Source organism: Cicer arietinum, chromosome 4, assembly GCF_000331145.2.
Source record: "Cicer arietinum cultivar CDC Frontier isolate Library 1 chromosome 4, Cicar.CDCFrontier_v2.0, whole genome shotgun sequence".
Lineage (NCBI taxonomy): Eukaryota > Viridiplantae > Streptophyta > Magnoliopsida > Fabales > Fabaceae > Cicer > Cicer arietinum.
Genome location: NC_021163.2, coordinates 20,283,812 through 20,308,109, shown reverse-complemented (window position 1 = coordinate 20,308,109; position 24,298 = coordinate 20,283,812). Strand labels below are relative to the sequence as shown.

Here is a 24,298-nt window from a genome sequence, read left to right as displayed (position 1 = left end):
AAATGACTGCTTTGCTTTTTATCAAAGGGAACGAACAAAAGTAGTAGTATGAACTTTCGTGGACTTTACCACTATTGACCATTTTGATAGCGGAAAATATTGACAAATTGATGGAGGTAAATAAAGAGGATGATGTGTCTCAATTTTCTTCAATTATTGTTTATCGAGGTAAGTGTGGTTTCTGGTTTTCATTTTTCTACCATATGGATTAAATTTATTTTGGTAAAAGAGCGGAAGCATGTCATTGTGAATATTCGGATAAGATAAGATTAAATAAAATAAAATAAAATAAAATATTAAAATAATAAAATATATTTTTAAAAATAAATTTTTAATATTTTTTATTAAAAAATAAAAAAGTGTAATAATATATTTTTTAATATATATATTTCAATATATTATATTTTATTGATTGAAATTTATATAAGTCAAATTAAAATATGTAGATTTCATTAAAAATTTGTTAAAATTCATATGAATTTTAATTGATAAAATAAATTATATTATAAAGTGTGTATTAAATAATATATTTCTAACATTTTAGATGATATTCTCATTGGAGAAGAGGAGGTAGCTAAGGTTCAGAAGAAAAAATAAGAATTTATATTTTCAAAAGACACGTGAGTTTATTAGATTGAGAGTAGATGGGTCCTACCTTTAATCCGAATCCTTCCCCGGAGCGGGCACGCTCTTTAAAAAGCATGCGAATTGCCAAGTGTCCTTAAAATTCATCACTTGCAATTGCATTAGCTCGTACTCGAAGCAGAGAGAGAGAGAGAGAGAGAAAAGAGAAGGAGATGAAACAATGCAAATCCTTGAATCTAGGCATCCATTTCTCTCGCCCATTTCTTCATCCAAAAACCAAGCCACGCCTCCTCCTTCCACATTTTCCACAACACATTACACTCTTTCTTTCTCCTTCCTTTCGCGCCCAATCTTCAACAACTCATCATGACATGCTTTTCTTTTCATTTTGATTTTCCTTTCGCCTTCAAATTCTAAATAATGAGGAACTATGTTCCCTACATTCTCCTCTTTTTCTTCTCTTTCACTCTCTTATTACCAAATATTCAATGTGCCGATGGCACTTTTGCCCCTTCCTTTTATACCGAAGAAATCTACAAAGAACTTCAGAATATCGCTCTCCTTTTAAATAAGGACATTAAATCAAGTTTAGGTTTCTGCATTAAGGATCCGTGAGTCCTATTTTATCATTACTTTTCTCCTTTACTTCTTTATACTTTGATTGAATTTCAATATGAACTGTCCGACCTATATAAATCATCACATTTCTTCTTGTTATTTACCATCTACAAATCATTGATACCATAATTCAACCATATATAAGATTAACACAAAACTACATAAACCTTAGGTTATACACTTAAGGCTAAGCATATTCATAACGCATGTACCTTTGTAATGTATGTTAGTATTTATGAAGCAAACACAATATGAAGAGTGTCAATACTACATTAGTTAGTATCACTTATTGTCGACAGTCGATGCTATATTTCAACATGGCACTAATCTGAGAACCACATTACAACAACCATTTTGTAGTATCCATTTTCTTTGTTTCATACTTGTTATTACCTTTCATTTCAGGAAAAATGATTGGGAGGAAGCTTTTGATTTTACAGGAAAGTTGGATTTTGTTGATTCTTGTGTTAAGAAAAAAGGTACGAGCTCTCATATTAACATTTTACTATTTGACAAAGTTCAACTCAAACTCACCCAAAATTCTAAGTGTTTGTTAGGCGAAAGCTCATAAATAATTGTATTTTTAGCACTCCCTCGTGTAAATGTTCAACTTTTATTTAGAAGAACAAGAGCCACAGGAACAAAATTAATCAGATCTAATAACTTGCCAAATATAATTTGTCCTAAACATTTGATTTGTTAGCTGAAGGCTCATAAACAATTTTTATATCAAATAATATCCTTTGCACAAAGATTTTGACTATTGAAGTTTAAAAGATTTACTAGCTAGTAGGTTGTCTTTGGACTGTGGAAAAGGAAAGGTAGACAACAATATTAGAACTTCTTCCATTGGGATTATAGCTCAATAGTGTGAAGAATTTTGATTTTTCATTTGCAACTCACTTAAACAGAAAGACATCCATTGTGTTTAAGAGGATAATATATTGGTTGCTTTTGGCATTTACTGTTGTTCTCGTTATGATACAAGGAAGCCACAATTCTCATAGATGTGCGTTGCATGAAATTTTGTCACTGACCTGCCCGCCTTCTGCAGACTTTCTTGATTGTATTTTTTTTATCCACCGTGTTGTTTGGTGCTAAAGTTGCACTATAGTGTAATTGAGGCATTGGAAATTTGTTTTCTAAGGACCTCTATGGAATATGTTGAATCTTGCATTGTTCTTATCTTGCATATTTTTTCTGCTTGTAGCAAATTTCTGTCATTCATTGTGTTCTAGTTTATTTAGAAATATAATGTGATCTGATTGACAGGAGATTTCAGGGATCGTATATGTACTGCAGCTGAAATAAGGTACTACTTCCATGGTTTCTTGGCTCAGGGAGCATCAGCTGACAATTATGTAAAACCGAACAAGAATTGCAATTTGACCTCATGGGTTTCTGGTTGTGAACCTGGATGGGGTTGTAGTACGGGCAAGGATATTGACCTTAAAAAGGACATCAAGGAAATTCCTCAGAGAACCAAAAACTGTCAACCTTGTTGCGAGGGTTTTTTCTGTCCTCAAGGGTTGACTTGTATGATACGTAAGTATGTGATACAGATACCTCTTGAAATGTTACTTTTAATTAGGAATTAAGGATGAAATTATGCGCTTATGAGAAAAAGAAAAAGGATGAGATTATGCTAATTATTGGGATTATTTTGTTGTTGTTGATGCATCTATCATATACTCCTTCCTTAAGTGATCTCTTCCATTATTTCGGTCTTCTGATCAATTAATTACCTTTTCAAGCTTTAACGTATAATATATAGGTGAAGGTTTGAGAAAATTGACATAGATCCTGTCACAATTTAGGGTTTGATGCCCTTTTGCTTTGATATTTCTCCATATAAATAATAGTTACAACATTTTCCTCTAATAATTACAAATTAAGGGGATCAAATCAATTCTTGATTTGTCTAATTTATTTTAGGAAAGCTGATAAATATAATTACAAATTAATATTATTTCCTGATTCACATCCCCCTTCAAATTGATGCGATTGGTCAAGGAACATCAATTTGCTAACTAGAAACTGATGTCGCGAGCGAGGAACAGCTTTGGTAAGAATGTCTGCAACTTGAAACTGAGTATTGATGTGAGGAATGAATATAATCTGATTATCATAGGCCCCACGGATAGAGTGAAAATCTACTTCAATATGTTTGGTGCGCTCATGAAAAACAGGATTTGCAACAATTTGAATAGCACTCGTATTGTCAGCATAGAGAGGCGTCGACTCTGTTTGAGGGAATCCAAGTTCAACCAAAAGACCACGAAGCCAAATGATCTCAGAACAAGCAGTAGACATGGCACGATACTCTGATTCAGTTGATGATTTAGACACTCTGGTTTGTTTCTTACTTTTCCATGATATCAATGAAGAACCGAGAAACATGCACCAACCGGTGACCGATCTCCGAGTGTCGGGACACCCAACCCAATCGGCATCACTATAGGCACTCAATTTTGGCATTGTGCCAATGGGAAAGAAGAGACCTCGTTGAGAGGTACCTAGCAAATAGCGAATTATGCATCGAACTGTTGCCAAGTGAAGGTGGTGAGGAGAGTGCATGAACTGGCTTACTTGTTGAACAGCAAATGATATGTCAGGTCGGGTAATTGTCAAATAATTTAGACTACCCACAAGTTGCCGATACAATAAAGGATCTAGCAATAGATCACCCTCATCTCGGTGATATTTCACATTAACTTCAAGAGGAGTATCTACCAGATTAGCTGATTGGAGGCCCGCCATAGAAACAAGGTATGTTGCATACTTATGTTGATGAAGAAAATAGACCTTGAGGAGGAGTCATATAAAAATATCTTAAGTGAGACCAACGTGAAGAAATGCATTTTTCACATCCATTTGATGAAGAGCCCACCCATGAGAAGCAGCTATAGAGAGTACAGTGCGAACAATTGTCATTTTGGCTACCGGTGCAAATGTCTCATCATAATCAATTCCATATTACTGTTTGTTTCCTAAGGCAACCAATCGAGCCTTGTACCGACTAAGGGACCCATCAGAATTCAATTTAATAGAATAAACCCATTTGCAGCCTATGGGTTTGATATGAGGAGGACAAGAGACAATATCCCATGTGAAATTCTCTTGAAGAGCTTGAAGTTTCTCATTCATTGCTTTTACCCAGCGTACGTCTTTAACAGCCTGTGAGTAACAAGTAGGAATAGATATGCTAGAGAGAGATGCAGACAGAGAAGTATGTGAGGAATTATACCTGTCTGGTGAATATCTATCTGGTGCGCTAGACGCTCTACCAGAACGTCGTGGTGCAACCTTTACATGATCAGGTGGCGGATCAATGTCGAGAAAGGGGGTTATAACCTGTTTGTGTTTTCTAACATACACATTTCCTGGTTTAAAACGTTCTATAGATTGAGGCATAATAGAAAAGGTGGGAAGAACAGCAATATCATTTATGGCAAGAGAAAGACAGTGAAACATAAATTGATTATCAAAAAATGTCACATTCCTAGAAATGCAAAAGCGCTAGTTAGAAACATCATAACACACAAAACCCTTATGATAGTGACTATATCCCATAAATGCACATTGAGCAGAGTGCGCTCCAAGCTTATGTCTTTCAAATGGAGGTAGATGAACAAAACACACACATCCAAAAGTATGTAAATCACTATAATCAGGCTAAATTTTAAAAAGACAAAAAAAAAGGGAGTCAAGATCAATAACCGTAGAAGGAAGACGATTGATCAGGAAGACAGTTGTGGAAAGAGCCTCCACCCAATACTGAGATGGTACAGAAGCTTGAAGAAGTAAAGTGCGCATTACATCAAGCAAATGACGATTCTTACGTTTTGCCATTCCATTTTGTTGGGGGGTATTTGGACAGGAACGTTGAGACAAGATACATTTTTGCTGAAGATACACTCCTGAAACTCATGAGACATATACTCACCACCAGAGTTAGAGCGAAAAATTTTAACACTTACTTGAAATTGAGTTTCAACATATGTTAGAAATTTCTTAAACATAAAAAACACTTCAGATTTAGACCGAAGAAAATATATCCAAGTAAAACAATTGTAATCATCAATAAATGTGACAAAATTTATAGTGAGCATGAGAAGTTACAGGAGACATTCCCCATACATCACTATGAATCATCTCAAAACAAGTGGAAGCACGATGAGCACCAGACGGAAAAGAATATCACGACTTTTACCTCGACTTTGAGCAGCATATGCAACAGGTTCAGAAGGGACAACATCATTAGACATGGTTCCTTGAGTAAGGAGACGTTGTTCCTCTCTGAGAAGTTCATCAACACATGTATCCAAAGAAGGAACGGGATTTCTGTTCAGCAAAGCACCTCTAACAACCTCAAATTCTGGACGAAGTTTCATGAGAAATTGATCCCGCTTACTAGTGTTGTAGACAGCTTGAACATCCGCAAGAGAAGTCTTCGGAACCGCAGCAAACAAAATAGCAGAGTGTTCGGTCCACAGATTCAAAAATTCAGAATAATATTCTTGAATGGACAAATTACCTTGTTTGTAGTTGGCTATCTCTAGCTCCAACTGAAAACGTTTGGTCGTATTGTCTTGGTTATAGATACGCTTCAAATAGTTCCACATTTCTTGAGCAGTTGAAAAAGAGCGCAAGTTATTGATCATATGAGGATCAATAGTATTAAGAATCCAAGAAATAATCTGAGCATTTTTTATTTCCCACACATCTAAGGCGGCCTCCTCTGTCGGTGCCTTAGAAATCCCATCAAGGTGACTCCATAATCCCTTTCCTTTAACGTACATTTTGAATTGAAATTCCCTAGCAGTGTAATTCTTACCGGTAAAACGGACACAAAAGTTGTCTTTTTCAGAAGACATCACATCACGTGCACAAAGTTTTTTTTTTAAATAATGTGCAGAAAAAAAAAATTAAGAATAAAATGACTAAAGCAAGCAAAGCGGTCAAGCAGCGTCCTTAAACAAGAGGTCTGTAACAAAAAATTACCACGATCAACACGAGACAACCAAACGCGATCAACAAGCAACGAGAATGACCCAGTAACGCGATCAACAAATCCAGAAACGCAGTAACAAGCAGCAGCGAGAAACAATCCAAAAGCACGATCGCAACACTGAAAAATTGTGATAGACAATCAAGAATCGTGAAGATGAAACAAAGAGTTGAACAAGCAACCGCAGCTATGGTTGAGAGTTCGCAATGTAATCACGAAACCAGCAAGTACCAAGAACGGAAGGAACGATTTTCAAGAGCGACCCAGTGGGATGTCGCTAAATAAAGTCAAGATTAACTAAGAGCTCATAGGTTTGATTGAACCTGCTGATACCATGTTACAATTTAGAGTTTGATGCCCTTTTGCTTTGATATTTTTCCGTATAAATAATAGTTACAACATTTTCCTCTAATAATTACAAATTAAGGGGATCAAATCAATTTCTGATTTGTCTAATTTATTTTAGAAAAGCTGATAAATATAATTACAAATTAATATTATTTCCTTATTCACATATCCTTATCATATCTCAAATATGAGATATATATGACCTAGATAATTGCATGTATCAAGATACATATATATCTGCTAATCTAACTGGTTGTTTGTAACAATGATTCCTAGAAATGTATGATTACGACAATGATGTGTAGAATAATCCATGCGGTAAAGAGTATGATATTTGTTAAGAAAAATTAGCCTGAAAAAAAGAAACATTTGAGATCAAAGGAAAATGGATTACAAACAATATTTATTGCATTTTTTTTGGATTTTGAAGTTTGAGCTAGCATAAATTATGAGGGTTATTGCAAGCTTGTTCAAATTGCTGGGTTGGAGGAAATGACACGATATTCTATGCAAAAAAGGGTTAAGATGAATAAAAGACACAAATCATAAGCAATTTCATGAACTTGGGCTTGAGGTTAACTTAATTAGTAGAATACCTTAGCCAAGCATACAAGAAATGACTACGTCCGTGTAGTAATGCATGCTAACTAAATGTTAGTCTTCTTCCAATTCCAAAACTGTGAAGCATATTTTATCGCAAGTACAAGGGTCATGACTGAGCCCCTATAGCAGAGCTATTATATGTCATCATGATTAGAGTTTTAAATGTGAGTTATATTTAGTGGCACGTTGAATTACTTTTTATTATTTTAAAGTTTGAAATTTAGCCCTGCATAATATTTTGTGTACACCCTTTCTCTTTTCACCGGAGGCTAAGATATTTAGTCTATATTACATAAACAGACGTGCATTTTTTTCCCTTCTGGTTTTCTTTTGTTAGTCATCATGCTAAATTCCATATGCTACATAAAAGCAGCTTTTATATCGTTTAATATCTCAAATTATCTTTTGAGGATGAAAATTAGCTGCTCAAGTATCACATTTTTAACCTTTCTCATTTTCCTCTCAATGAAGCTTGCCCACTAGGTTCTTACTGTCCACTTGCAAAACTGAACAACAAGACTGGCGTGTGTGATCCGTAAGTTCCGCCTTGATGTTAATTTGTATTCATTGTTGTCTAAGCTTCGTCCCTAAAATAACAAATTTGCAGATATAGTTACCAGATACCTCAGGGAGAAATGGATCATACTTGTGGTAGTGCCGATATTTGGTCTGGTGTGGTGAACAATAGTGATATATTCTGTTCTCCCGGATCATACTGCCCAACTACAACACGTAGAGTTTCTTGCGATAGTGGGTATTGATTTATCCCATTCCTCCTTTTTGCTACTTAAATTGTCTAAAATTCTTGTCACAAGATAATGTCCTCCCAAACTCCATTATTACACATTACTACTTTTCCTGTCCATCACAACCAAACTCATACTGATTGCTCAAAATTCATGCTCATTATGCCTTTCCAATTTCAGATATTACTGCAGGATGGGTTCTACTCATCAGATGGGTAAGTCTTCTTTTATTGTTGCATATATTGTAATTCTTGTTTATTTGGTTAATTTATGCCATCATTGTATCCTTTATTTGTGCTTGATCAATTTATAACATTTTCAAATTACTATACTTTATATATTTATGCTTTGTCTTTCTATTTCCTTACCAACCATTTTAGATGCTATCCTTTTCCTTTTTCTAAATTCCCTCCTCTCCTCACCCAATGGTCATGAAAAGTTTAAATGGAAATGTTTTGAGAAAATAAAAAAATGAGAACCTCTTTAAGACCACTTCAATAGTTGTCAACTTAGACTTACTTTTTACCTGGACTTTGTATAGTTGACTGGTACTTAGATACAATCCTCACATTTTTTTGTCAGTTTGAAAGAATTATATATTTTTCAGGTTGTAAATCTTAATGAGAAAGAAAAAAAAAACTCAGATAATCAGATATCTAGTTGCTCAACTTACTGTAATTTTTTTTTTTGTTTTTTTTTTTGTCTTATACTTGCTGTAAATTTTATAGACTGAAAAGTAAGACCTGAAATTTTAAGTTTGTCCATAGGGGGTGAACACATTACAGAATAGTTGACATGATAAAGTGAGTTAGATGCAAAAAAAAAAGTATCTATCAGCAATTGAATTTAATTTTAATGTCTCATTTACACATTCTACTTTGTTTGAAAGTAGAGGATATCATTCAGAAGTTTAGTTTTCTTTGTTCATTTTTGCAGCATGCTCCAAGTTCAGTACATGTAATCCAAACACAGCAACTCAAAATATGCATGCTTATGGGGCACTTCTTATTGTAAGTAGAATACGATGTGGTATTGGATGAAATCATGCTTGCTTTGATTCTTTTTCTATTTTATTTGTCTTCATTGGTTAAGCAATTTGGAAAACTTCGGTTCAATTTTGCATTTCATTTCATTCTCTATCAGAGCTTTCATTACAGTTTGGCTTTTGAATGATTATGTAAGGAACATGCAATTCCTAAGTTTAGAAAATATTGTAGTAACTCAAAGGATCTTTATTCTAAGAAAGATTGCTACTTTTATAGGAGAGAGTTCATAAAGTCAACTCCTTAAATCAAGGAGTGATATGGAACTAAAATAGAAGAAAATAAAAATATAATAATTCTATATCAATAATAATTACTAGATATTCCAACACGAGTCTTGATGATTGAGGAAATGGGGTTTATTCACCCGTATAGTTTTATTGGTTAAAGGAAAACGATACACAGAGGACTCTAACCCCTCACACTAGAGCACTCTCTAGTTTACAAGTTTAGCAAAATAAAAGCCTAAGTCTTCCTAGTGATGGTTTCCCTATTTATAATACACAGGGCCAGCTTCACAACAGAAAACTAACCAACCCAAGAAATAAAAACAAATTCCTAACTACCATAACTCATTAAGAGTTTACAAGATTACCTCTCCTCCTATAATAAACTCTAGTAATTCTATCTCTAGTAGGATGACAATTTGAGGTCCTAACAGATTATGCCTGATGGTTTGAATGCATAGTTTTTGTGGTTTGTCTTACAAACAGATTATTATTACTTTTGTTCCTTTCTCTTCTTTGACCAAACTCTGGTGTCTTATCCCATAGTATTAAGAAACACAGTAGGGCCAGGAAATCAGCAGAAAAATGTTCCAAAATTTACTTGCTGTTCTTATTTATGCACATGCTCTGAAAGGGCATGAAATACTTTGAAATATTTGCCAATTAGCATTCCTTTTCTCTATTTCTAGTTTATCATATCTGGCATCATTAATTTCCCCTTGTAGGTTGCATTGAGTACTGTCCTGATCTTCATTTATAACTGTTCTGATCAAGTTCTAGCTACACGAGAAAGAAGGAAAGCTAAATCCAGGGAAGCTGCAGCAAGGCAGGTAAGAGAAACTGTACAAGCTCGAGAAAGGTGGAAAATAGCAAAAGATGCTGCTATAAGGAATAAGATGGGAATGCAAGATCAGCTATCCCGCACTTTTTCTCGCAGAAAATCAGTTAAGCAAGGGGAGCAAACAAAGGTTTTCAGTCAAGCTAACCCTGATACGGGAAATTCGCTTTTGCAACCGCCACCAGTACCTCCAGCGCAGTCATCTGCAGCCACAAAAGGGCAAAAGGAACCTAGCAACCTTACTAAAATGATGAATTCACTTGAGAATGACCCTCATAGTAATGAAGGATTCAATCTACAGATTGGGGACAAAAATATTAAAAAGCAGATGCCAAAGGGACGGCAGTTACATACACAAAGCCAAATTTTAAGGTATGCATATGGTCAGATTGAGAAGGAGAAGGCTCAACAAGAGAAAAACAATAACTTAACCTTCTCAGGAATAATTTCAATGGCCCAGGAAGGTGAGGAGGTTGTAACGAGGCCTGTGATCGAAGTAGCTTTCAAAGATTTAACCCTTACTTTGAAAGGGAAAAGGAAACATCTACTAAGGTGTGTGACAGGTAAAATCATGCCTAGTCGAGTTTCAGCTGTGATGGGTCCCTCAGGAGCTGGCAAAACTACATTTCTTTCTGCTCTGGCAGGGAAAACAAGAGGATGCACTATGACAGGCTCAATTCTAATCAATGGAAAACCTGAATCCATTCACTGTTATCAGAAAATTATTGGATATGTGCCACAAGATGATATTGTGCATGGGAATTTGACTGTGGAGGAAAATCTTCGTTTCAGTGCGAGATGCAGGTACCTCACTTTCCATGCAGAACTTACTTTGTACATTTTTATTTTGAATGCTTGAAATGTATGTAACTAGTAATAGACTCACGGGGAAACATTTGACGATTATTAACGTAAGTAATTAAGTAAAGATAATCCTTTGTAGAAGGAGAAATCTTTGGAGGAGATCTCTCTCAATAAAATTGTTCATTCTTTCCATCTGTTTCTATTGATTCTCTTTTATCATTTATATCAACTAATGTCTTGTATACTGTGTTTGGTAATTGTTAAATATAAGTAAAATATCCTCTATATATTCTTGATATTATCTCAAGTTATCTCATATGATTATTTTTTTTATTTTAGAGTATCTCTTAAGATTAATTTCCATATTGCTTAGTTGTTGTTGTTGTTACAATAATAATAATAATAATTATTATTATTATAATAATAATAATTATTATTATTATAATAATAATAATAATAATAATTATTATTATTATTATTATTATTAATGTTGTTGTTAGAATATTAAAAGATATCTTATAATATCTATTATATTATATTAGAGTATTTTGAGTTATTTCCTATGATTAATTTATAATCATAGAAATATCTTATAATATCTCTAATTATTATTATGATTTGTTCCTGATTTAGGATTGGGTCTATGTTTCTCTATAAATAGAGATTAGTATTGAGTCTTTTGTATTCAAGTTAGCATAAAACTATTATTAAATAATATTCAAGCTCTTATTATTTTTTGTCCCTCTTTTCTCTAAAATCCCACAACTTCAACAATTATTATTGTCAAAATATGTTTCTGTTTAATATCCCTCAAGTACAGGGATTCAGTTGAATAGAAGTAATAGTAGGGATTTAGTTATATATGAGTACTAATAGGATTTGGTTGTTTAGTAATCTAGTATATATATATATGATGTATTGCCAACATATTTTTAATTCAATAAATATATTTTACTCTAATACTTGAGATGGTATCAGAGCTCTCGATCTTTGAGAGCTTGCTTCCGCATAAACCCTAGTCGCCACCTTCATTGTGTCCCTTTTTGTTGCCTTCATTGCATCAGCTTGAGATTTCTTTTTGGCCTACTCGCTGCCATAGTGTGTTCAATACTCACGTTCGTTTGACCACCTTCTAGACCTTTTTTCAGAACTGTTTTCAACCAGATTGTAGATCAACCGTTTGTCGTTTAGTTTTGGGGGTTCACTTTCTGATCAGAGCACTTTTGTGGGCCATTTGAAGCTCACACGGTTTTTGCTCACACAATCAATCTTTCGTCTCTAATATTGTTTGTCTACTGATTTTACGGATATGACAGTTAAAGAAAGCAAAAGTGAATTGGTCCGGCTTAATGAAGATAAAGTGGGATGAACCAATGACTATATTGTTATAATAAATCTGCTATTAGCATAGCACATAATACAGTGTAGCATGATAGAACCAAGCATATTGAAGTCAATAGACATTTCATCAAAGAAAAACTCGACAGTGAAATGAAAGAACCAAGCATATTGAAGTCAATAGACATTTCAGTTGACTACTGTTGACTGACTTTGACTGGCAAAGTCCAGGTCTCGTTTGGATTGCCGACCTTTATTGAGCGTTGTAGTTTGTTGAAGGTTGGTTGTTTTGTTTGACCCTTTATGAGCATGAGGGCATCTATAGATCCCTACTTGGTTATTATCATGGTATATTTTCTATGCATTCAGGATTTGGAGTCTTGTATTGGTATAAAATAGGTTTGGTGCTTAATCTTTTGTATCATCAAATAATAATAATAATAATAATCTACCATATCATATTTTAATCTATTCTTTCTCTCATTGACTGAGCACCTTGTGTTGTCATAACCTTGTTTAAACTTGCTTAGGCACCTTGTTCTGCGAGGAATTTCAGTTGACTGTCGTTGACCCTTGTTGACAAATTTGACCAGTGTTGATCGACTTTAACCACCAGAGTCTAGGATCTGTTTAGATTACCAACCTTTATTGAGCTTTGTTGGATGGTTAGTTTTTCTGTTTGATCCTTTTTGGGCATCTATAGACTCCTGAGTTGTTTACCGCACCATCCATTTCTTCTATTTTTTTCCCAATGTTAAATGGTGAGGAGATAGAAAAGATAGAGTTTTTCTCAACAGCCCATTAGGTACCAGTATTTTGGCAGTCTTGTATATTTCCACTTCTATTTGGATTCAATGTCTCAAAATTCCTTTCTACCTTCTAGATTTGAGATTCCAGTGCCACACGCCATATGACACCTTGTTCTAGATATCCACCTATTTCCTTAGTCACAACTATATAAAAATAGCTATTGCTTGTGGTACACTTGTAAATGTGGCTGGCATTGTAGATGTTAAAATTAATCCTTATATAACCTTAAAAAATGTCACTCATGTCTAAAGTTGTCCACCATCCTTGTTTATTCAGAAACTTTAAGGATTTATCTTGTATCTTGATATTTTACAACAGTTGTGAATTTTAGGACAAGTAGTCGAGGAGGACTATTGGGAGTACTTGAGGAACAAAATTTGTCCACAACAAAAAAAACTACTAGTCTCACTCATTGTATTAGGGTTTGTACTCTCTCATAAAGGAAAGATGTTGCTACTCCATTGTCGGTTAGGACGACTTTCTTTTAGAATCATCAAAAGGGTGTATTCATCTTATTGTTTATTTGGGTGATATGATTTTAATTGATAATGATCATCTTGACATACAGAATTTTGAAACAACATTCCTCTCATTAGTTTCATAGTAAAGACCTAGATAAAATCCATTATTTTTTGGATATCAAGGTAGCTCAATCTAAGGATGGTCTAGTAATTACACAAAGGAAATATGTTATGGATATTCTTGGAGAGACGTGACTATTGAATGTTTATCCAATTCAATTCTCCTAATTCTAATTCAATATGGAGCAAATTGTGAAGCAAAAACCAAAATCAAAACCAATCCTTAGACATAATGTCAGATATTCTAAATTATTCTGAGATACAAGTCAATTTTATAAGATATTTTTCATCTATTCTAACAAAGTGTTTGTATTATTCTGTTGATTCTGTATATTATTTTGAGTTTGTACCCCTTTCTAATTGTTATTTCATTTAAATGTCCGTTTCTTATTACTGGAGACTATCTGCTGATCTGCCAAAACATGATAAGGTTCTGATTGTTGAAAGAGTAATTGAAACCTTGGGGCTCCAGGCAGTAAGGGATTCCCTTGTTGGAACAGTGGAGATGCGAGGCATATCTGGTGGGCAAAAAAAACGTGTAAATGTAGGGTTGGAGATGGTTATGGAGCCTTCATTGTTAATCTTAGATGAGCCCACAACTGGTCTGGACAGTGCATCTTCCACTTTACTTCTGAAAGCACTTCGTCGTGAAGCTCTTGAAGGGGTAAACATCTGCATGGTACTTCACCAGCCAAGGTAATTAAGTCCCATAACTAAAAAGGTCTCTGAACTTAAAAAGTTTGTTTTGGATCTCTGAATTTGTCATTTATAATTAAGCCCCATAACTAAAGTTTTTAATCAGGCCCCTAAACTTTTAAATAACTTGCAATTAGGTCTCTAAATTTAGGGGCTCATTTACAAATTAGTTAATAGTTCAAGGATCTGATTAAAAACTTTAAGTTTAGGGACCTAACTATAGTTTATTGACAAGTTCAACAATTCAGTTACAAACTTTTAAATTGATGAATCTTTTTAACAATTTCTAAATAGTTCAAAGACCTCTAGAGTAATTAAACATAGAATAGAAATGTTCTTCAAACATTCCAACATAATTTAAAATCTTACTTTTGATTTATTGTGATACAGCTATACTTTGTTCAGAATGTTTGATGATATAATATTTCTAGCAAAAGGTGGCCTTACGGCATATCACGGCCCTGTTAAAAAAGTAGAAGAATACTTTGCTGGCATTGGAATCACTGTACCTGATCGTGTGAATCCTCCAGACCATTTTATTGACATTCTAGAAGGTTTAGTGAAACCAAGTACAGGTGTGACTTATCAACAACTACCTGTCAGATGGATGCTTCATAATGGTTACCCAGTACCACCTGATATGCTTCATTATGCTGATGAAATTTCTGCTTCATCATCTTCCTCAAATCCAAATCTTGCGATAAAGGGTGCCGATGAAGCTTCTGATAAATCATTTGCCGGAGAGTTTTGGGAGGATATGAAAAACAATGTTCAGATGCGAAAAGATCATATAGAGGCAACCTTCTTAAAGACTAAAGACTTATCTGACCGAAGAACTCCTGGTGTTGCTCGGCAATATAGATACTACCTTGGGCGGTATGAAATCCTATGATTTAATATTGATTCAATTGCCCTTGGAGTCTGTTAATTAGCAAAGCTCAATTTCTAGTAATCAGGCTTACCGACTTAGCCTTGGGTTCTGATAAGAAATAATTTTTAACAGCTAATTACTAACATTGGTCATTTAAAAAAAAGTTTTAACGAGAAATAAATTGAAAGTGAAAATAAAGGCCTATGTATTTCATCATAGATAAATAACTAAAAGATATAATGTTGAGTTTTCAACATGAAACATCATATTTGAGTCATTTGACATTAGTATAGTCTTTGTCTATGTTAAAATATGATATAAATCATTTTTGTATCTTCACTTGATAGCTTAAGTTTTTAGGATGGTTAGTTCGTGAGATGGTTGTTGAGATATTTCAGTCTTAAATATGTTATAAGAGCCTTTATGAATTTATGACGAAGTGATCTAAAGTTCAATTGTTAATAGCAAGTTGAATTTCAACTCAAGGTAGGTAGACTATTAAAGGAAGCCGCGTAAGTCTACAGTACTTAGAATAGTCCCTCTCTATGTTAGCAAAACCCCTTTAACTGTGTAATTGTAATGTTTACCTCTCTATGTTTACTTTGTAACTGTGACCTGCTGATGACCTATTAGAGGCTCATCCAGGTTTTCGTATAAAAGCCAATCTATCATTGTAAACAAATCAGATTTTGGAATGTTGAATACAGTTTGAAGAGTGATCAAATGGATCCTCTCTTGAATCATCAATGATCTGTTTCTAAACTTCTAGTATGATATCGGAGCCTATCGATTGAGCTAACTCACCCCCTGCTGAGTTTGTGGGGGCATATTAAAGGAGGAAGCAGCTTAAGTCTACAATACTTAGTAGTCCCTCTCTAGGTTAGCTAAACGCCTGTAACTGTAATGTTTAATGTTCACTCACCCTAACAAACTGACTGACATGTATCAGTCAGTGACCTGTTGATGACCTGCTAGAGGCTCATCCAGGTTTGTGTATAAAAGCCAATCTATCATTGTAAACAAATCAATTTTTGGAATATAGAATACAATTTGAAGAATGATCAAATTGATCCTCTCTTGAATCATCAATGATCTGTTTCTAAACTTCTAATATAGACATCTACATTATCCATGCTTCAAGCCCATAAGATTTTTGCATGAGGACATTTTAGAAATATATAAAACCATATGTATGTTTACTCAATAGTTCACGCTTTTGATTGTTGATTAATTTGACTGTTACATTTCATAGCTTATTTTGAACAAACGAGTTGTTTACATTTTGACTTGCTACAAATGATTTACTGTGTGAATTGCATTAATTATTTATTAACTCGGTCCATTCCTTCCAGGATAGGTAAGCAGCAGCTGCGAGAAGCAAAATCACAAGCGGTTGATTATCTCCTTTTATTAGTTGCTGGTGCTATCTTGGGAACTCTTACTAAAGTAAATGATGAAACATTTGGGTCTCTTGGATATACATATACTGTCATCGCTGTTTGTAAGTTTGAAAGCTTCCTATTGAATTAATCTCCTTTTTGTGTAACTAAAAATGAACCACTCTTTTCTTCCTTCGGTTAATTGAACATCTGATATTAAATTCCTGTAAAAAGTTTGAGTGGTGTTTATATTTTTAACTTGTTATTGTTGAGAGTTATATATTGGATGTGATATGACCTCAAAAAATGTTTATAAACGAAAGACATTTCTCATCTTACAGTCTAATTTTGTGAAGGTTGAGTTAAAGTCAGCCCATATTCTAAGATGGCATTAGATGTCCGTTCTTGGATATAAGCAAGTGTTGAGAGCCATATTGGACGGGATATGGCCTGTATAAGTGTTTAGAAGTGGGAGACATCCCTCCTTAGATGTCGATTTTGTGAAGTTAGACAACCCAAATTCTAAGATACTTGTTAGAAGAAAAAAAAAAAATCATTTATTGTTTGATTAGAACAAACTTTCTGTATGTGTCTTCCCTCATTTATGTTACGTATATGCAGCTCTACTTTGCAAGATTGCAGCTCTGAGATCATTTTCTATGGATAAATTACAATACTGGAGGGAGAGTGCATCAGGGATCAGCAATCTAGCTCATTTTTTGTCCAAAGATACAATTGATCTTTTCAGTACAATTGTGAAACCTCTCATTTATCTGTCCATGTTCTATTTTTTTAGCAATCCAAGGTCAAGCTTCGGAAGTAATTATGCAGTTTTGGTATGCCTTGTGTACTGTGTGACTGGCATGGCTTACGCATTAGCAATTTATTTTGAACCTGCTCCTGCTCAGCTGGTATAGAGTATATCAATATATACAAAATTTCCTACATTGAATTGCTGATAATAACTGCACTTCTGACATTTTTCATTTCTTTTGTGTATTTTTTCAATCGCTTGTAGTGGGCAGTGCTTCTCCCTGTTGTTATGACTCTCATTGCAAACCAGACAAGAGATAGTACCTTTATGAAGATCCTAGTACAAATGTGCTATCCCAAATGGGCTTTGGAGGCCTTTATTATTGCAAATGCTGAAAGGTCTGTTTTCATTACTGACTTCTTATTCTCCTTCTTTCCGATGGAATATTGATTACTGAATGGATGCATTCATGCATTTCCATTTGGAAATGAAAAGTACACTGATGGGAACGCAACTACTGATAAGGGTATAATGGGCAAACCCAAATTATGGAAGGTTTATGAAAGGAAGGCTTAGAAGACTAGTCACTAAGTTTACTAGTGAAGTGTTTAAGTAATTAATAAGGTGTCTAACTGATAAGAATATTATTAGTAGTATATAGTAAGATATTCTATGAAATATATATCTTCTTAGTAAAGATATTCTCTAGAATTATCTATATTTTATTAGTAATTAGTAATACATAATAAAGATATTCTCTGGAATGATCTCCTCAGTAGTATCTAAGATTAAGTTCTAGGTTTTTAGAAGCATGACGGAAAAAGTTATTGTTAGAGTTAGAGTAGGATTCCTCTTTGTGTTGGAGCTGTGCTCTAGGAGTAATTAAAGAAACCCTCTATTACTATTATCATTTATTGTTGTTGAATAAGAGAAAATGAGAGACATATAGTGAAACTGTGTGTCTGAACTACACAACGGAGTCGGTTTTATATAGGCTCAAGGCAATAAATACAAAAATAAATATAAGAGATATTATCCCTATTTACATGGTATGTAATAAATATAAATATATTTTCAACACTCCCCCTCAAGCTGGAGCATATAAATCATATGCACCAAGTTTGTTACATATATAACTGATTCGAGGACCTTTCAGGGACTTAGTGAATACATCTATCAATTGATCATTTGAATTAACAAAGTTAGTGGTGATGTCGCTTGATTCGATTTTCTCCCTTACAAAGTGACAATCTATTTCAATATGTTTGGTCCTCTCATGAAAAACTGGATTAGAGGCAATGTGCAATGCTGCTTGATTATCACAGATTAATGTCATTTGTGTTGCCTCGTCAAATTAAAGCCCTTTGAGTAACTGTTTCAACCAAATGAGCTCACAGGTCACTAATGCCATAGCCTTGTATTCAACTTCGGCGCTAGATCTTGCAACTACACTTTATTTTTTACTCTTCCAAGATATTAAGTATCCTCCAACAAGTATACAATATCCAGAAGTGGATCGCCTATCAATGGGTGAGCCTGCGCGCGATGAACATTGTTGCGACTGGTCTGCTGAAAAATAAACGAAAAGCGACAAAGAAGAGGTAAACCGGAAATGGGACACTGTTTACCGGAAAAAAAAAAAAAAAAAAGAAAATCTCACCGAGTGACTGTGGGTCTCGGGATAATCACGGTATAGGATTGTCTCTCTTAATAGGCTGTAGTTACCATGTTGAATAAGAGAAAATGAGAGAGATATGGTGAAACCGTGTATCTGAACTACACAACGGAGTCGGTTTTATATAGGCTCAAGGTAATAAATACAAAAATAAATATAAGAGATATTATCTATATTTACATGGTATGTAATAAATATAATTATATTTTCAACAATTGTCAATAAAACACCCTATTTTCCTTAATTTTATCTATTTCTTCTTCTTTCTCATGTTGTGTTAATGTTTTCGGTAGCAAATTACGGTGGTTCCTATCATACACACTTACACATTCACTTAGACTTTTGTATATATCATACACACTTAGACTTTTGTATATGCTAATGTATAAACTTCAAAGCTTGGTTAGCAACGTAATATGATTGAAATAAGGTTGGTTCATAAATGAAAAATTGGTATATCAAATAATTGATTTATGTTATATTATTCAAAGAGTTTTAACATTTCAATCTATAACAGAGGAACTATTCTCTGGTGATAAGGAGCCTTCTAATTCTGTTTATATTTCAATATATTCCTAGTTCCTATTTCTCAGTAACGTTTTATTATGGAGATGAATTATGTACCTTTTGTTCACCTTCTGTCGCCAATGGGATCATAGCATCAATGCTTTTTTCTGTTGATATGTATATTTCATGCATTGCCCTTACTACTATTTCTTGATCTTGCTTAATATCTTTTTGGCTAATGATATACCCAACTTAGGAAAAGACAATATATAAAATGTAGACATAAACACGAAAACACATTTCTCATGCTAGGATATAATTGCATGTTACTAATCTTGCCATCCGTTGAGACATAATTTTGTCCATTCTTTTCAAATTATCCGGCTACGACACCATCTAATACTATTTCATTCTGCTTTTTATTTTTTCAGGTATACTGGGGTGTGGCTGATAACTCGCTGTAGTTCACTGATGAATAGCGGTTATAATGTCAGTGATTGGCCTATCTGTCTAGCTGTCCTAATTTTTTATGGTATAGTTGCCAGAGTTGTGGCTTTTATTTGTCTAATAATCACCCAAAAGAAATGATTTAGGTAGGATAGTAGTAATGTTCAAGATGTCCTTTACCTGTGTAATAGCAACTAGGGTTAGTTTCAAATTTTCCACCAATAGGAGAAGTGCCCTAACATTTGGGATTAGCATTAATTTGTCATTGTAGGATGTTTTTAGGTTAGTACTTTTTTTTCCTACTGATGCCTATTTCTGTATATGTAAAATTTACTCTGTTCCTACCCCTGTTCATCTGAACAAACGAGAGTAAGTTTGTAAAAAAGAAATTAGCAGCAAAGGATACATCATATACTCTTCGTTTAAATCACTCCATGGAATCTGCTGCTCAATATACCCGCAATTTACTCAAAATTAACTAAGTGTGTTAGTTAAATTCTTTTAAATTTATTGAATTCATATAAAAAAAACAAAATACATTTTGAGTGCTATGTGTGAACTAAGAATAATTGCCTATAAAAAATTAAGAGAATGATTTTTTTTTTATAAGCGAGTATAAAGGGTTCTCTAACCATTTCCAGCCCAAAGACCAGTCATAAATCCACTTATCTGAAAACCAAAAACCAGAGTCTGCAATATTCATTCTTTGATCAGATTTTGTCTCATAGAGATGTGAGAATAATTCACAAAATGGTTCATCACCTAACCATTTGTCCCTCCAAAAAACAATTTCCATTCCATTTTCCAACTTCCAACTAATATTATCAGCGAACCGCCATATGCTTGCCTCTCCACATGTACCTTCTAATAAGACATCCCTCCACGGCTCCACCATATCGAGTCATTTTTCCCCACCGTCACTCCTCTGTTAAGTATTTTTGGAGCCAATGGTTCATATTTGAAATACAATAGCTCATACCATAAGGCCTTTCTGTCAACCAAACACCTAGACCACCTTTATCTTTTGGCAAACAAACTCTATTCCAACTAACTCAACAAATTCTACGTTGCTGTTCCGATAATCCACCATAAGAACTTTCTTTGAATGGAGGCCAGGTTGGCCATTATCTTTTTAGGGGCTTCGAAAAATGCAAAATAGTAGAAGAGTTAGACTGTTTAAAACAGAATTTATTAACGTGACTCTACCTCCAATTGACAAGTTTCTACCATTCCAACTTGATAATCTCTTCTTCATTGCTTCCACCAGAAGCATCCATGTTGAACATCTACAAGGATTTGACCCCACTGACAAACTGAGGAAACGGTAGTTGATCAATGTTACAAGACAAAAAGGTAGATGTTGCATTCAAGAAATGATCTTCCAGATTAATCCCATATATCTTGCTTTTGTAAAAGTTTACCTTAAGATCTGAGACCAATTCAAAACTCCTCAATATAGTTTTTCAAGCTTCATAGATTCCCCCATGTTCCTTCTCCCAAAAGAAATATGTCATCGACATATTGTAATACGTGATACTTTTGATCCACTGTTACCTTGTAACATGAAAAAATAACAAAAATTAATAGCATTTTTCACCAAACTGGTTAGTCCTTCAGCTGCAATTAGAAAAAAAAAACGGGGCCAATAAGAGAATGATGCCTCATTAGTAATTTGATTATTATATTTTTTAAAGTGAATACTAAAATTCGTCTCTGATATTGTTGAAAATGATGATAATTTTAATGGAAGTTTGTTGGAAATAATGATGACATTTATAAGAACTAGTGTTGTTCTGAATTGAAAAAATAAGGAAGTCCCACATAGGAGGGATATCACACAAATAGGGTATATAAGGTCGAGGTATGGTATTTGGGGTGTGCCCCAAGGAGTACCCCAATTTTGATATAGGATTTGAAACGTAGTATCATCTCAACGAGAGTTAAAATCACAGACTTTGTGGAACTGATACCGTAATTGTCTGTCTTGTACGATATTGTTTTAATATTGGATTAAATTCTTGATTGTATTGAGAGTATAAAAATTCTTAGTCATTTCTTTCTCTTTCTGTTATTTTAATATAAGTTATTTATGATTCATAATAGTGGATTCAGTCATTGACTATACTGAGAGTATAAAAATTCTTAGTCATTTCTATTTTAATCTAAGTTATTTATGATTCATAATTAACTCACACAACTGTGAGGTCCCGGATTCAAATCCAAGACAAGACGTTCAACCTAACAATATCGGCATTTGTTAGTTGAGTTGAGGTTTAAGGACATTTATGATTTAGCTTTTATCTTACTTAAACTGATTTATAATGATAAGTCGAATAATTTGATAAAGAACATACGTCTTTGTTTAATCAACTCAAATAATTTTAAGAAATGGCAAAACACAATTCAAACTCATTTTTCTTTTGTTTTTCATCACCTTTAAAAAAGTTAAGAACTAATTTAAGTATTTACTCATTTTTTTAATATATTTTTTGTTGTAAAATTATTAATAATTCATTCATATTAAATAATATTTTTAAAAAAATTCTATGAAATTAAAGTAAGACTATTTAATCTAACTTATGAGTAATAATAAATCATAAATAAGATTTTCACATTTTCAATTTAGTAAAAAAATTCTTAGCAGATGCAATAATAGTATGAATAGTTAAAATTATTTTATATGCTATGTATATATTATAAAAACAAAGAAACATATACAAATATATCATAAAAGTGATTTTAATTTGATTGTTGCAATATTTCTTAACGTTTCATTTTCCAAATAAAATTTTACATCAAGATCATACATAAGAATTATTATATTTTAAATAAATTTTAAGATATATACAATGTAATTTCAACTTATTATCAAAAATTGACCTATATATTTCATTACTCAACAAAAATATAAAATCATCCCCATAAACACTATATTGCTTAAATCTTTTATTAAGTGAATTAATTACTTGATTTATAATTTATAAAAACTAATGGATTCTAAAAGACTCCAATGCTTAACATTTGATTGTGTGTATTTAGAGATATTTTTATCTTAATGATTTTTTTTTAATTCTTTTTCAATAGAAACAAAAATTCAAATAGCAAAAAATTTCTAAAAGCGGAGATTTTTTGAAGATTTTTTCTCTTTGAAGTTAATATTTGAAGAAAGAAAATTTTCAAACTTAAACTTCTTGTCCTTTGTTATGAGGTTGCAAGTATCTTTTGGAAGTTTCACACCAATGAATTAATAAACGTGCTCCGATGTTATGTTTAGTATTATTTTAGATATAAACCACTGATTAGAAAGTTAGAAAATATAGAAAAATATAATATGGAAAATTGTCTTGATAATTAAAATGTTGATTACAACCAGAATTATGATAAAATTTAAGATTAAATAAAATCTTAATTCTTATAAAATTTTATTAAAACTTTGTTTTTTTGTCTCGGAAAACAATTAAATTTTTTACTCTATGCAAAATTATCATGTTAGCAACCAATTCAATTAAAATATCAATATATTACTTTTTATAGTTATATTGATAATATAATAAAAATTTATCCACACAAAATAAACTTAAAATTAAATTTTTAAGTTTACATTTTTATTAATTTTATTTTGAGTTTACGATGTTTAAAAATTTAATATTTAAATCACTTTGTAGGTATTTAATGAACCTTAATAATATCTTCCATATCTTGAAGACACAATCCCTTCATTCTAAATTTTTGTCATGAAAAAGACTAAAATATCCTTTTGTTCCCCAAGTTTCAAATCCAACAATTTTGACTCTCTATTTTAAAAATAACAATTTAACCTCTTCATTTTATCCCTTTTATAAAAGTCAGGCGCCTCCTTCATTTTACCTAATCAACATTGTAGTAAATTCATTTTTTAAAATATGTTCCCAAAATCATTAAATTTAATTAAAAAATAAAAAATATATTATTATGTGACCGTTGTTCAACAATAATATTTAATCAACAAAAGTTAAACTATATTTTATTTTATTTTTGTTGATTAAATATTTTCTTTGGACAACGGTCATGTGACAATATATTTTTTATATTTATTTTAATTAAACTTCATGTCTCTACGTATAAGTTTTTAAAAATGAATCAACATTGTTGTTGACTCGATTAAAATCAAATAACCTGCAAAAATAGAATAAAATTAAAGGACAAAATAACTATTTTTAAAATAGAAGAACCAAAATCGTGGAATTGAAAAACTTAAAAAACAAAAAATTTATTTTTCATAATTTTCTTTCCACCCTCCAATGCAGTTTTTTATTTATTTATAAAATGTCCCATTTCTCAAAAACATCTCATGATGTAGTAAGTTTAATTTTTTTTTCTTCATTTTAACATTTGAATAATTGTTAATTTAGTTAATAAAAAATAATTTAAATATTTG

At 32.8% G+C, this 24,298-nt stretch overlaps 1 protein-coding gene across 2 annotated transcripts; it reads left to right on the top strand.

Annotated features, from left to right (window-relative positions):
• The first annotated feature begins 717 nt into the window (after positions 1-717).
• LOC101509401 (putative white-brown complex homolog protein 30) lies at positions 718-20,314 on the top strand. Of its 2 annotated transcripts, XM_004497465.4 has the most exons (14): positions 718-1,196; positions 1,609-1,682; positions 2,476-2,748; positions 7,637-7,700; positions 7,773-7,919; positions 8,092-8,126; positions 8,848-8,921; positions 9,907-10,823; positions 13,952-14,248; positions 14,639-15,124; positions 16,472-16,620; positions 17,120-17,409; positions 17,517-17,650; positions 19,866-20,314. In XM_004497465.4, the coding sequence occupies exons 1-14, from the start codon at positions 1,006-1,008 to the stop codon at positions 20,020-20,022; spliced, it is 3,288 nt and encodes a 1,095-aa protein (XP_004497522.1). In that variant the 5' UTR covers positions 718-1,005; the 3' UTR covers positions 20,023-20,314. The 2 variants fall into 2 exon arrangements, with proteins under 2 accessions (XP_004497522.1, XP_012570328.1); XM_012714874.3 differs by lacking the exons at positions 718-1,196; positions 1,609-1,682 and having other exon boundaries at positions 2,611-2,752.
• The last annotated feature ends 3,984 nt before the right edge of the window (positions 20,315-24,298 follow it).

Bases quoted from the DNA above. Each gene is read 5' to 3' on its own strand.
- LOC101509401 (XM_004497465.4), top strand. From the start codon at position 1,006: ATGAGGAACTATGTTCCCTACATTCTCCTCTTTTTCTTCTCTTTCACT. The intron at 10,824-13,951 runs GTACCTCACTTT...TTATTACTGGAG, and splicing joins CGTTTCAGTGCGAGATGCAG to ACTATCTGCTGATCTGCCAA. The intron at 16,621-17,119 runs GTAAGTTTGAAA...ACGTATATGCAG, and splicing joins ATATACTGTCATCGCTGTTT to CTCTACTTTGCAAGATTGCA.